Source organism: Fragaria vesca, linkage group LG6 (assembly GCF_000184155.1).
Source record: "Fragaria vesca subsp. vesca linkage group LG6, FraVesHawaii_1.0, whole genome shotgun sequence".
NCBI classification, from domain to species: domain Eukaryota; kingdom Viridiplantae; phylum Streptophyta; class Magnoliopsida; order Rosales; family Rosaceae; genus Fragaria; species Fragaria vesca.
Genome location: NC_020496.1, coordinates 16,151,781 through 16,160,989, shown reverse-complemented (window position 1 = coordinate 16,160,989; position 9,209 = coordinate 16,151,781). Strand labels below are relative to the sequence as shown.

The 9,209-nt window shown below is 38.1% G+C and overlaps 2 protein-coding genes across 2 annotated transcripts in view; one reads left to right on the top strand and one right to left on the bottom strand.

The window, feature by feature from the left end:
- Positions 1–1,541, top strand: part of LOC101313720 (protein SRG1-like) — a 3,613-nt gene extending 2,072 nt beyond the window's left edge. The window contains exons 4-5 of the mRNA XM_004303154.1: positions 229–553; positions 1,277–1,541. Coding sequence (XP_004303202.1) covers positions 229–553; positions 1,277–1,468 — 517 coding nt within the window. The 3' untranslated portion in view covers positions 1,469–1,541. The remainder of the gene's footprint in view (positions 1–228; positions 554–1,276) is intronic.
- Positions 1,542–2,219: 678 nt separating this feature from the next.
- LOC101301802 (probable alpha,alpha-trehalose-phosphate synthase [UDP-forming] 7-like) lies at positions 2,220–6,208 on the bottom strand. The gene is made up of 3 exons (XM_004305404.1): positions 4,230–6,208; positions 3,413–3,686; positions 2,220–2,531 (listed from the first exon to the last, which is right to left on the bottom strand). Exons 1-3 carry the CDS (start codon positions 6,206–6,208, stop codon positions 2,220–2,222), a joined length of 2,565 nt encoding a protein of 854 aa, XP_004305452.1.
- Between the last annotated feature and the right edge of the window lie 3,001 nt (positions 6,209–9,209).

Here is a 9,209-nt window from a genome sequence, read left to right as displayed (position 1 = left end):
GTACGTCGTCGTCTCTCTCTCTCTCTCTCTCTCTCTCTCTCTCTCTCTCTCTCTAGGTGTAAATGCTTTGGCTAATTAGATTAAAAAAATATAATGTTTTGGCTAGTTTGATTAAATAGATATTACTGTATGGAATATACATCTCAGACTCTATTATCCATAAACTTGAAACAAAGATTCTTATTGATCAACAGAGTTCATACTATCTAATCTGTTCTACAACTGCAGGAATACCTTAGAGAGCTTCATGTCGGAATTACAAAGGATTGCCCAGACCCTTTTAGGGTTGATGGCAAAACTTCTAAAGGTGAAGATGGAGGAGATGGAAGAGTTGTTTGAAGATGGTCTGCAGACAGTGAGGATGAGTCACTATCCTCCATGCCCAAACCCTGAGCTAGTTGTTGGCATCAAGCCTCATTCTGATGGTAGTGGCATCACGATTGTGCACCAGGCTAATGAAGTTCAAGGCCTTCAAATTAGAAAAGATGAGGTTTGGTTGCCTGTGTGCTTAGATCATGATGCCTTTGTTGTCAATCTTGGAGACATTCTAGAGGTTTGTCATGTTCTTCTTCTCTTCACCTCCATTTTATATATAATATGTATAACACATAAGATTAAAAAATAACATATTTATTGTCTAATCCAACATGTAGAAACCCTTCTGACAAGAAAAAAGAAGCAAAGAAGTTTCATATAGAAACCCTAGCTCTCTAGGTAGTTAAGCTATATATTAGTTTAAGAACCTTGCACTTTGGCTGAAATTAGGTTATGTTATGTGGCTGGAACCCAGATCCACACACACCAAGTAGCCAAACTGGTAGCACTGCATCTGCACCTGCTGGCTCAACCAGCCTTCTTGCTGATGTCTGACTACATGCATGCCATTCATTACTTTTGTTCTTTTGCTTCTCTCTCTCCTTGAGCTCACAAATCGTTGGCATTGGAAAGAGCAAAAGAAAGAGGAGGAGGAGGAGGAGAGAGGTTCAGAGTGTTAGCTTTGGGTACCAAAATAAAAACTAAAAAGGTAAGTGTCAAACCCTAACCATATAACTACCCGTCAGTTTGCAGCCAAGTATCAACATGATGATAGTACGTAACAGAGAAAACATGACAAAAACGAATCAGACCTAAAGAAAACCCAGACCAAAACATAACATAGTCGAGAAAGATTCACAAGCTGACAGAAATACAAGTGTTTATTAGGAGCAGCAATTGAAACTGGCTGTGTTTGCCTAATTCACACAAGTTAATAGTCATTATTTTGGTTCATTTTCAGATACTGACCAATGGGATTTATAAAAGCGTGGAGCACAGAGTAACTGTGAACTCAGAAAAAGAAAGGATTTCAATTGCTATGTTCTTCATGCCCAGACCTGGGACAGAAATTGGACCGCTGACATCCCTGAGAGATCCTCAGAAGCCACCATCTTCTGGAAATACAGGGATGGAAAAATTTGTCAAGAAGTAGCTCTCTCATTATTTCTGTATTAATGGAATAACACCATTGGAACAGACCAGAGCAAAAGACGGAGAAGATAATACTACTGCATATGATGAAAATAACCAACCTGAACCATAATAAAATGCCAGTTTCTGATAGATTGGCGTGTTGGACTATTTCAGTTTTGTTTGTACTAATTTGCAGAATATCAATGTCATTTACATTGTTGTTGGTTGAATGGATGTTTGATGGAACAGTGTTAGGTTTGCACCATTTATTATGTTAAACGTAATAACCTGTATACTGTGTTAATTTTGTATTACAGGTTGTTGGTTAATTTTGTATAATGTCCATTTGTTATTCCTTGTCTGACAAAATCAGAAGTTGTGGTAGTTTGTATGAAAATTGTCTCAGCAATAGTTAATTTATCTATAATTTACTCTTATCAAAATTAAGAATATCAGAATACAAAGATTTCTGAGAAAAAGATGTCGAAGACACAAAACTAGAATTTACTTTTACGACCATATAGTATGATCCCCTGAGATAGTCACCATGCTACAACCAATGCTTCTATTTTCTTTTAAACATCAGCTCTGATCGTGTCGATCTGGTAAGAATTATTTACAGACATAGAGAGAAGCAATACAGGAAAATCTATTATAGTAAGATGCCTTCTGCCTAATCTATTCAACAAGGACATTCTCAAAAAAAAATCTATTCAACAAGGTAGTTTCTTATTTAGAAAAGAAAAACGAAAGCAAAGGGCCTGATAAGTTCAAGGATCGCTCTCATATCCTCCTTCACTGGGTGGTAAAGTATCAAAGGCTTCAGCAAGAGATTCAAGCATGGTGATCACCTCAGTTGTGTCGTCCAAGTAATATGTAGCCTTGCTTGGCTTTTGTCCAACTGTGCAGGCAAAAATTGCAGGATTAGGGGAAAGAATATCTTTCAACTTCGCATGGCCAAATATCTCAAACATGTCCTCATCAGATCTGTCATCACCAATACAAAGAACAAAGTCGGCATGTTTTCCATTTGCAGCCATTGATGTGAAAATCTTCTCCGCAACAAGCCCTTTACTGACTCCCTATAATCATAAACACACAAACAAAAGTGAAGAAACAAAGGTAAGTAATATAGCAAAGTTGTTACACTCCAAAAATATATAAATACGGTTTATTAACTTGGCAACATTGTAGGAAACCTGTTTTATTGGATATTAGGATATGTAATCATTTTACGTATCTAGTGATTTTTCCATTATGTCGCCGCTGTAACAAAGCAAATAGAGTTGTAAAGAGCAAGTCACAAATCGCTGGCATCGTAAAGAGCAAGAGAAAGAGGATGAGGAGAAGGTGATTTTTCCAATAAGAGAAAAAGTCGTTTTTAGAGCAATGCTCTTTGCTAGTTTTTGCTAGTTGGTGTTTGTTAGAATACATGTACTTGGTAGAGATTCTCGATATTATATCAAGAATTATTCTAGATGCTTATTGTAATCAGGGGCTCAGACTTCACGTCCATCCCCTTATATTCAACAGTTTCATTAATGAAGGCTTGAGGGCAGTCGCACAAGCTCTTTATAAAAAAAAATTAAATAAATAAAAAAAACAACACACACACACACCAAGTTCTTAGCAAACAGTTAGAATCAGTAAAAAAAAAATATAGAACCCCGTGTTTAAATGGCAAAAATACTGTTGGCAAATCAATAAAAACATTGTGGAATGTGGCTAGGTAAAAAACTGCAATTGGGGCGAAACAAATTACACCATTGAATTACCAAAATAATTAAAACAAAGGATAACAAGCATTTTGCCCCTAACAAAACGTTTTTGTAAACAAAACGTTTTTGTAAGCAAAATGTTTTTGTTAACAAAATTGTCTCAAGTTTTCTCCTCAAGTGTATCAAAATGTATCCCATCAATAAAAGTTTCATACAACTGTAGAAGTTGGGATTCATAAATGTACCTGAGGTTTCACGTCTACAATAAACTGGCCCCGCTTGACCGCAACAGGTTCATTTGCCAAGACACTTTCTAGATGATCCAACATCTCTTTTGCCTGGGAGGACCCAAATCCTGAGTCTGCATCTCGATATTGCCAAACCATAGCACTTTCCTTAATTTCAATAGAAGAACCATCAGTAGCCTCAGTATACAATTTCATCACTGGTTCAGCTATTTTCATCCAACCAAACCCCAAACCTTGCATACAGATTTCCCAGTCCTCATCTTGAGACCATCTGAGAGTTGCATATATTCGTGTTAGAATTCAAATAAAGTAAAATGTTCTTTTAAGCACAATCTACTAGCACACCTAGAAGACACATCTAGCTCCAATTGACAATAAAATCAGCCATCTCCAAACAAGGTAACAGTATTTCGCCCTTGCAGTCTTACGACCACATATATTAGTCCAATGTCATACCCGATTATGGGCAAAAACACCAGTGAACTTCAATGAAATTTGAGAAGTTCACAAATGACCTTATTGTGTAAGGAGTCGAAAGAAATTTCCTCTCTTCCAAACTAATCTAAAGTTCTAAGCATAATCTTTTATGCCATATAAACCAGTATGCTAAGCCTTCAAAAAAATAAACCAGTATGCTAATTAATTCCAATTCTAATTTTTTTTTTTTTTTTCTTCAAGTGAGATTCATGTTCAATTTCTGTTATTTTATTAAATTATAACGACGACATATAATCATATAGGTAGTGACCCAATGTCTATCTAAATATGTGTGCGTATGATTTATCTGTGTGTATGAGAGAGAGAGAGATGCAACCTTAGGAAGTATCCATGTTCTGCTGCAATTCCAAGCCCCTGGCATGGAGAAAACCACTTGCTTAAGCTCTCCCTCCCTCTACCAGTGACGATGAAAACCGTATTTTTTGGATCGGCACAGAGCATGTTCATAATTGCGATTACCTTCTGACTTGGGGACTTGTCAATTGAGTGCTGGGGCATTACAGTACCATCATAATCCAACAGAATGGCTCTAGTTGTTGCTCCTCTGTAAGCTGTTACAATAGTATCAATTGAAAGCTTTCTGAAATTAGGATCAAGTGCCACAACTCTGAATCCAAAGCCAAAGCCAATTCCCCAACATCTTCTCTTAAAATGGTCTGCACAACTTCTCTGCATGTCTTGCAAGAAACTACGTGACCAATAAGCCACATCATGCGTACTGATATACTGGTAATGCTTCTCATGCTGTAATTGTCTCTCTGAATTATCCATTGATATAGCAACATTCATTGCCTCTGCAGTTGCTTCAACATTCCATGGGTTAACACGGATTGCCCCACTAAGAGATGGAGAGCATCCAATAAACTCTGACACCACTAACATGCTCTCCTTTGGGGCATCAAAGTTTGAACATGATTTGGAACCAGATATTCCTTGTCTACAGACCACATATTCATAGGGAATAAGGTTCATCCCATCTCTAACGGCTGTCACAACAACACACTCAGCCATGTTGTAATAGGAAACCCTCTCACTAATGGAAACTGGCCTATCGATAATGATTATAGGTTTATAACCCGGTTTCCCAAATTCTTCATTTATCCTCTGGCTGTTTTCTTGTATTTCTTCTCGTACTTCCTCTAAATCTATCCCTTTACCTCTAGCAGGGTTTAGAATCTGGACTAGCACAGCCTTTCCTTGCCAGTTAGGATGCTGCTTGAGCATCTGCTCCATTGCTAAAAGTTTCAAATTAATACCTTTAAATATATCCATATCATCGACACCAAGAAACATTGTTTTCCCTTTAAATTTTTGTGTAAGCTCTCTCATAGTACAGTCCTCATCTGCAATTTTCATCATCGACTGTATCCAACCCATATGAACTCCAACTGCCATAATCTTAATCCTAATAGTCCTTCCATAATATTCTAATCCTAAATAGCCTCTCTTTGACTGATATACCAAGCCCAACATTCGGCTACAACAAGTAAGGAAATGACGAGCATAGTCAAAGGTGTGGAAACCAATAATATCCGAGTTGAGTAAAGCTTTAAGTATTTCTTCTCTTACAGGAAGAGTTCTGTAGATCTCTGATGAGGGAAATGGGCTGTGAAGGAAAAATCCCATTCTAACCCGACTAAAACGCCTCCTCAAGAAGGTCGGCAACACCATCAAATGGTAATCATGAATCCAGATATAATCTTCATCTGGGTTTATAAGCTCAACTACTCTTTGAAAAAACAACTTATTAGCTGAAATATATGCTTCCCACAAAGACCGATCAAATCTGCCTCCTTGCTCAGCTGAAAAGGGCATCATGTAATGAAATAATGGCCACAAATGCTTCTTGCAGAAACCATCATAGAATTTTTTCATAATATCAGGGGGGAGAAAAGTGGGAACACACTTGAATTCATCCAGTAATATTTGTGATACATCCTCCTGGTCAATAGGATCAACATGAACCCTCAATGATCCTATATAAAGAACCTCCATGTCATCTGGCAGCCCATCTTTAAGTTGCAATAGCAAAGAATCCTCATTCCAACTGAAATTCCACCCTGTATTATCCTCTCTTCGCTTTGCTTTCAATGGAAGTTGGTTTGCAACAATAATCACCCGATCAGAAGAAAGCGAGGATGGTTGATCAGATGACACACTGCGCGCTTGATCATCCTCAATATCTGACAAGTTCCCCGGAGCTGTGTTCACCCTTGGCATCCTTCTCCTTCTCCCCTCCATTGTAGGGAAGTTCCCCGATGCCAAATCCAACAGATTTATGTACGATTTTGACATGTTTTCAGCCCTTTTATAACTGGACAACCTCACAAGAAACACTCTTTTCCGCTCAAATTGGATTTATCAGGCAATCTGCATAAAACAAACCATATTCACATCAATACTAAAAAAAAGAAGAAAAAGAATCCTCATTTATTGAGCATATGAAGAGCAAATAAAGTAGCTAATTCATAACCAAACAGAGTCATGCAGTGAAAATAACATACAAGATAATCTGAAAAATGAACAAACACTCCAAAATTAGCAGAAACAACTGATACATTCACAAATGATATATCTTCTACATATTCATAGCTTTCAAACACGAGAAGCCCAAGATTCTTTTATCTCTTGTTAGTCTTAAGAACCGACCTTTTTCCACAGAATGTACCAAATCATATTATTTATTTTTTCGAGTTTAATCATATTCACCTAATTCGATCTTTGACAACCATTAAAGCCACTACATTGCATAACATTCAAATAGAAACAGAAGACAAGCAGCAAAACATCTCCAAGATCAAAAAATCAAATGGTGTCTTTGACAATAAACCAACCGAGAAAACACAAAATCTAAACCATACCCAGATCGTCAAAATGCACAAATACCATGACTCAATTCCTCAAAAATAATCTTTACAATAAGAAGACCATAATTGCAATTAAAACTGAAGCTGACCTCTGTGATTAAATGTAATGAAGAAGGTTTAACTGGGTGCAATCTGATTTAGAAGGATTGAAGCAGGGTTTGCTTGGAAAATGTATGAGAATCTGCATTGGGAATTAGAGAATATGAATATCCAGGGAGAATTATTTGTTTAACTTGTGTCTTTCATGTTAACGTGGAAGAAATCCAAGTTGGGAAGAGACGCGGCGAGTAGACACACTTTGGGCGTGAGCTGCGGGACAATGACACGTGTCGAGAGGAGAGTTGGGAGTTGACACCAAACCCACTCACCAAAACTGCTTAGGGCACTCCACAATGGGCACCTCAAGTAGTTAGCGACCACCGTTCCTCCTCCTCCCCGCCGTCGCCGCTATCTCTGATCGCCGCACCACGGCCGGCACCTCCTGTCTCCCCAACTGCCGGACTGATGTCCGGGCTCGCCGCAAATCCCCTCCCAGCTCCCCTTGCTAGCATCTCCAAGGCAACCCAACGTCCTGAAAACCAATGACCGGCCACGACCATCCAGTAGCTGCTGGCCGGCGGCCGCTACCCTTCCGTTGCTTGTTGTCACTTAGGTGGGCAGGTCTCTAGTTTCAATCTAAGAAGAATATGCATTATTTTCTAGGTCAGTGTCATGAACACACGCTTCTGTGTTTTTGTGTTATTAACACACTTTACAATTATAAAAATAAATTCAAGTGATATGTTTATAAATAAAATTAAAATGTATGCATAAGAAAATAAATATGGGATGTTAATAACATAAAAAAGTGTGTTAATAATAATATTAGCCTATTTTCTACTGTCATGTGTATTTTTATTTTCATTTACTCACTTACAATTTTCGTTTTCTCAAAATTCAGTTACGCTGTGTTTGGATGGAGTAATTTCAATTTCCATAGAAATTTCAAAATTAAGAGAATTACAATTCCATAAATTTAAATTTCATTAATTGAGAATTTCATTGTTTAGATTTCAAGATGTAGAGTTTTAAAATGATAAGAATTAGAATTTAAACTAGCCTCAGTTGATGGAATTGATAAATGACACTTATTTTGTGAGGAATTCAAGTTAAGAATTTAAGTTTTCAGATAAGAATCCAAACGGTGGAAAAAGTCCTAAGAAATTGAGAATACCTCATTTTTGATTAAATTCCCAAGAATTTACCCGCATCCAAACACACGATTAAAGAAAAAAAATCTAAACAATATTTGGTGTCGTAAATGTACCCGCTCCTTCCTTTGTTTTTATTTTTTCTTAAAAATGTTCCTTCCTTTGTAAATAATACAAATTTACAGAGAAACAAAACGTGATGTTGATCGCTTAGCTTCGGAAAAACATAACATTGCTAATACTTTTGTATAGTTTGGTTACTCTTAGTTCTGTGCCTACAACGTTCTATTTGATTCAGCTAGGAAGGAGTATTTTTTTTTAAACAAAATAACAGGTTATTTCTATTTATATAAATCATGTCAACCTTACTAGGTCAATCTAGAGAAGTCCAAACACAACTCATATACATTCCCTATGCATAATCAGGTAGCCACCGACTAGACATCTAACAATGATTCCTAATAAACTTCTAACCTAGACTAAGACACCTACAAAACTTAACCCACCAGTATATCCACCTAAGACTCGATTGGTGTACATTAATGCATGTCACATCCCGACCCTTATATTTTTACCTTATTTACTAGCGTGATTATAATAAGAATTTTTACCGTCCCGATCATTGAGTAAATAGTTTAATTGGTCCCTAGAGGGGTTTCGGGGACGATTATGTGCGGAGGATTATTCGTATGAGGAAAATACGACGACGGTAAAAATAGTAAATTTTAGCTAGTAAAAGGTAATTTTTATTCGGGTATTATTTTTCGGGGTGTTGAATTTTGGAAATTTGGGTTAAAAGGAATGTTGGGTCGGCTGGACCGAGCCCAACCCATTTCTTCTTCCTTTCTCTCTCTCTCCCTCCCGTTTTCTCTCTTCCCACCCGCGTTTCTTCTCCCTCCACCCGGGAAACTTCACCACCGTCGTCCGCCGCCGTCCGGCCGCCCCAGACCGCCGCACCGGTTCCAATCGATCGACCTCAAACCCAGCAGCCTCCCTGGACCGGTGAGAGGAGCCCTAGCGCCGCCGTGAGTGAGCGGTGCCGCCCGAAAGCTTCGACTGCCGAATTGGTTTTCTTGCCGGAACTTCCTCCTCCGGCCACCAATCCGGGCAAGCTTGGTATGGTTTTGTAGCCCTCAACCCAGCAACCTTGCCCTAAAAGGACTCACTCCCTCTTGAGCTAGGTAAGGAGAAATTTGAGGTGGAAGTTTTATGGTGTTTTTGGATGTTTTTAGTCGATTG